This window comes from Octopus bimaculoides, chromosome 1, assembly GCF_001194135.2.
Source record: "Octopus bimaculoides isolate UCB-OBI-ISO-001 chromosome 1, ASM119413v2, whole genome shotgun sequence".
In the NCBI taxonomy this organism is placed as follows: Eukaryota; Metazoa; Mollusca; class Cephalopoda; order Octopoda; family Octopodidae; genus Octopus; species Octopus bimaculoides.
In genome coordinates, this window is record NC_068981.1 from 135,104,428 (window position 1) to 135,109,427 (window position 5,000).

Consider the following 5,000-nt stretch of genomic DNA (forward strand, 5'->3'; position numbering starts at 1 on the left):
TTTCATAGTTGTAAGAAATTCTCATGTAGAATACAAATTCACAAACACTTTTTGAAAATTCCAAGAAATAAAAAAATTATGAGGAGTTTATATGGCATGCTTAAAGCAGAATTCCGACAGGCATCTTGCTACAGAAACCATACCAAAAGAGACATTGGCGTATGATGCAGTCCTCTGACTCAGATCCTGTTGAACCGTCCCACTCATACCAACATAGAAGATGAACTTTAAATACTAGTGATGAGATATATATATGTCTATATATATATATATATATATATATACACACACACATGCACGCACGCACGCACACACACACATACACATCACCTGGTAAAGACAACTGACCTGCAAGAGCCCTGTGCTGGTGCCATGTAAAAAGCACTGATGCAAGTGCCGTGTAGAAGCACTTGTGTGGTGTCACGTAAAAGCACCCAACACACTCTGTAAAGTGGTTGGCGTTAGGAAAGGCATCCAGCCGTAGAAACCATGCCAAATCAGACTGGAGCCTGGAGCAGCTCCCCAGCTTGCCAGCTCAGGTCAAACCATTCAACCTATGCCAGCATGGACAATAGACATTTGATGATAATGATGATGACATCAGGCTTCTGGACAGTCTTCATCTACCAAATTCCATCAACAATATATTGGTCAGTCCAAGACTCTTGTACCAGCAGGTATAGAAAGGATTTTGCTATTTTGGATGGTACTATATTGCTGTAGCTTATCTCTTCACTAATGTGACTTTGAACTAGAAGTGGTACTGATTGTCAATTAATGAGATGAAAGGCAAACTTAGTACAGTGGGTTGTTGGGGTTTAGGTGAGGAGAAGAGAGAAAGGTTGCAATGGTTTTCCCATGCTGTCATGGGTTGAACAAAACTTATTGAGTCAGTATTCTGTGGGCAGATGTTCTTACTGATATTGATCTTTATTTGTTTTTTAAGTAAGGTGATTCCACTGGCCTGCAGATATTTGATTGGCACTCTGTTGGTTTCCAGTTGGTTTAATCAATGGAATGTCTTGTTTGTTAAATTCATGTGCAAGTAGCTAAGCACTCCACAGACACATGTACCCTTAACATAGCTCTCAGGGATATTCAGCGTGACACTCTCTGAGTGGTTGGCGTTAGGAAGGGCATCCAGCTGTAGAAACTCTGCCAAATCAGACTGGAGCCTGGTGTTGCCATCCGGTTTCACCAGTCCTCAGTCAAATCGTCCAACCCATGCTAGCATGGAAAGCGGACGTTAAACGATGATGATGATGATGATGATGATGACACAGAATGAGACAATACAGGTACTACTCATTTTTGCTAGTTGAGTGGACTGGAGCAACTTGAAATAAAGTGTCTTGCTAAAGGACAGAACTCACTATCTTGAATCAAACTCATGACTGGATGATTGAGAGCTGAATAGCCTAACCACTTAGCCACCTGCCTTTACATTGTTTATAGGAAACATAAACGTCTGTTACTATTTTTTGCCCATGTGGTGTCTATATGAAGAGAGACAGGAACACATATGCAGTTCCATACAGTTTCCATCTATTATGACTACAGTTTAGCAGATTTAACACCAGTCATTATGTTTCTCATTAATTAATGTTTCTGAAGACAACCGCATCTTTAATTTAGCCTATGTTTAAAAGTTGTGTGTAATATAATAAAGAGATGTCAACCAATAGGCTTGTTATGTTTCAGGTATGAGGAACTTCACCCTAATACAAAAGAAATTCCTGTAGAGACTGCTGAAAAAGATCCATCTTTTGCTGATACTTCAGTAAAATCTGATACAACTCAGACTGATAAAATTGAGAACAAGGATAGTTTGGAAAAGGGAGCAAATGAAGAAACAGCTGAAGAGTTTCCATCTTATTCAGAATGGACCAAAAAAGTTCTTGCAGAAGAAAAAAATAAGCAGGACGGTAAGAGTGATTATATTCATACACTATTTAGCTATAACTTTGAACTGTTATTTATTTTGAAATGCTTGAGTTTATATTAATGTGATACACAAGTACTTCATATTGGGTTCTGTTATGTTATTGTAGATCAGGGACAGACCAGCAGTAATTTGCCTCAGAAGCAGAAGATGCGTAACAACTATGCATCTGCCGACTGTGGGGCTAAAGTAGTGCTTGCCAATCCTGAAGCTGAAAATATTAAGTATATCCTGAATAGTAACCCTGATGAGTACATGATCAATCCCTGTCAGTCTAAGAAATGGTATGTGAAAATTTTAATGTTTTAACATTCACTTGCATTTTAACTTTCTTTTTCTGTACTCCTTGTTATTTCAGCTCTGTTTTTTTTTTGTTTTTTTTTTTTGTCCCCCCCCCCCATATTAAACTCCCAAGTATTATTATTATTATTCTTAAACCCTGGAAGACATGGGATGAGGTGGTGAAGCATGATCTTTGAATGTTGGGTCTCACAGAGATGACATGTGATCAAGACCTTTTGCAGTTTGCTGTGTTTGAGAAGACTCGTCGAGCCAAGTGAAATTATAGTCATGGCTAGTGCCGGTAACATGTAAAAGGCATCCAACCGTAGAAACCAAGCCAAATCAGACTGGAACCTAGTGTAGCTCTCCGGCTTACCAGTTCCAGTCAAAATGTCTAACCCAAACCAGCATGTAAAGCGGATGCTAAATGATGATAAACTGGTTCAGTGGATATCTTCCCATAACAAAATTATAATCACACATATCAGAACTTTACTACAAATCAGTTTTGCAAGGTTTTTTCCATCTGACTAATTACCTCACAAATCTGGGATTCACTAATCCAACAGCTTTGATGGTTTAGGACAGTAATATATTCACTTTTGTTTCTGCTGTAGCTTAGTAGAATTGTTCCACAAGACTAGCACTTTCGTCATAAAGAAGTTCAGTTACTCTGAACTTGATTTATGCTGATGCAAGTTTGTATCAGTATGAATAATATCACAATATCTTTTACTTGATTTAGTCATTAGACTGTGGCCATGCTGGGGCACTGTGTTGAAGGGTTTTAGTTATTGAATCAACTCCAGTATTTATGTTGATTTAAAGTCTGGTATTTATTCTATATTCTCTTCTGCTGAACTGCTAAGTTAGAGGGACAAGTCAACACTGATTGTCAAGCAGGGGAGGAAGGCAAACACAGACACAAAGGCGCACACACATAAACATATGTTTGTGTGTGTGTTTATCAAGGGCTTCTACACAGTTTCCATCTACCAAATTCACTCTCAAGGCTTTGGTTGGCTGGGGTTATAGAAGACATTTCCCCCAGGGTGCTGTGCAGTGAGACTGAACCCAAAACCCAAAGTGAGCCGTGCATAGTTTTGCCATTTTTTACATTAAGGTTCACTGATTTGGAAAATCTGCTACTCTGGCCCCTGTCTTGTCCAAGCTTGCCAGATTAGTGAGGTTCAACTTGTATTAGTTTCTCTCTCAATATTTCAACATCTTATGTTCACTGGAAAAATCTATCTTCTGTAAGAGCATTTATCTTTTTAACAAGGCGCTATTACTACATGGAAAGCATCCAGAACTTTCTGTAAAGTAGTTGATGTTAGAAAGGGCATCCAGCCACCGAAACCATGCCAAAGCAAACATTGGAGCATGATACTCTCTTTGGCCTGGCCCATCAGATCTTGTCAGCCCTTCAGATCCTGTCAACCCATCTAATCCATGCCAGCACAGAACATAGGCTTTAAATGATGATGAATTTTCCAGTTTCATACCAGTCCCACTTGAATTTTCATGTAATATTTAAGCCTGTCTCTACAACGCCATTTTGAGTTTCCCTAGTACTATATTGCACTTAGCAGTTTATAACCTATATTAACCCTTTGGCATTTAAACTGGCCATATCCAGCCAAAATATTCTACTTGTTTTATGCTCCAACTGATCAGATCTTGTCTCTCACCCCAACCCTACAATATCATTCTAAAAATTAAGTTACTTCATCAAAATCACAAATCTAAAAGATAATTGCATGATTAATTGAAAACGATTTGAATAAATAAGCATTACTTTTGATAGAACAATGTGAATGCTAAAGGGCTAATATTAACTGTCTAACATAGCAAATGAAGCAATGTCACCATGCTGACTTGATTAGCCAGCTGCTGGAAGTGGCTAGCAGGTGTTCAAGTAATCCAAAAACATAAGTTAGAAATTTTTATAGTATTTTTATGATGTTATTTTCTATAGTATTTTTATAATGTTTTATAGTTCAGTCATTTGAAATTGCCTGCTGTGTCCGACATCCATGTAATAGCAGCAGCTGTATTGGAATATTTGATCTCCAGTATAATTTGTCTGTGAGTGAGTGGAACAAAGTTAAGTATCTAAATAGTGTGCCAATGTAGCATAATCTGTCTGTGAGTGAGTGAAACAAAGTTAAGTATCTAAATAGTGGGGCAATGTAAATGTCAAACAATACAACTGTGAATTATATTTCTTTCAATATCTAGATTCATCATACCTTGATTAGCTACTGCACCATTACAAGTTAAACTGTTTCTATTAAAACTGATCTTCAGTAAAAAAAATGAATTGGCAAGTTGATCACAATAGGGTTAGACTCAAGGAAAAGACTTGTTCTATGCCATTATAGATAAGTGTATGCAAAGTTCAGACTTCTAAGGTTATTATTACTTCTGCCTTTTGCTAAGGCAGAGGTATTGTTTTCAGTTGTTTGTTTGTCTGTGGACAAGATATCTCTAAAACCACTGAATGGATTCAGATGAAACTTTCAGGAATGTTTGGCCTCGTGACTGGCATGAACTGATTAGATTTTGGAATCGATTTGGTACTGGACAAGGATTCTGGATTATTTGTTATATTTACTTTACATGAAGTATTACGAGATATTCTCATTTTAAAAATCATCTCCAACTAATTGTTGAGAGGACGTTGGTATTGCTTTGGCAGAGGTTTGCGCTCTCTGAGTGCTCGTTATTATTATTATTATTATTATTATTATTATTATTCTAAATATGTGTGACA

General features: G+C 37.4%; 1 protein-coding gene across 3 annotated transcripts in view; it reads left to right on the forward strand.

The window, feature by feature from the left end:
• LOC106871492 (SUN domain-containing ossification factor) overlaps positions 1-5,000 on the forward strand; it is a 115,235-nt gene that overhangs the window by 83,126 nt on the left and 27,109 nt on the right. For all 3 annotated transcript variants that reach the window (XR_008264964.1, XM_014917973.2, XM_014917974.2), the window contains exons 6-7: positions 1,702-1,925; positions 2,052-2,226. Coding sequence is in view for 2 of the 3 variants with exons in the window: in XM_014917973.2 (XP_014773459.1) it covers positions 1,702-1,925; positions 2,052-2,226 (399 nt within the window). In the remaining variant the exon portion in view is untranslated. The remainder of the gene's footprint in view (positions 1-1,701; positions 1,926-2,051; positions 2,227-5,000) is intronic.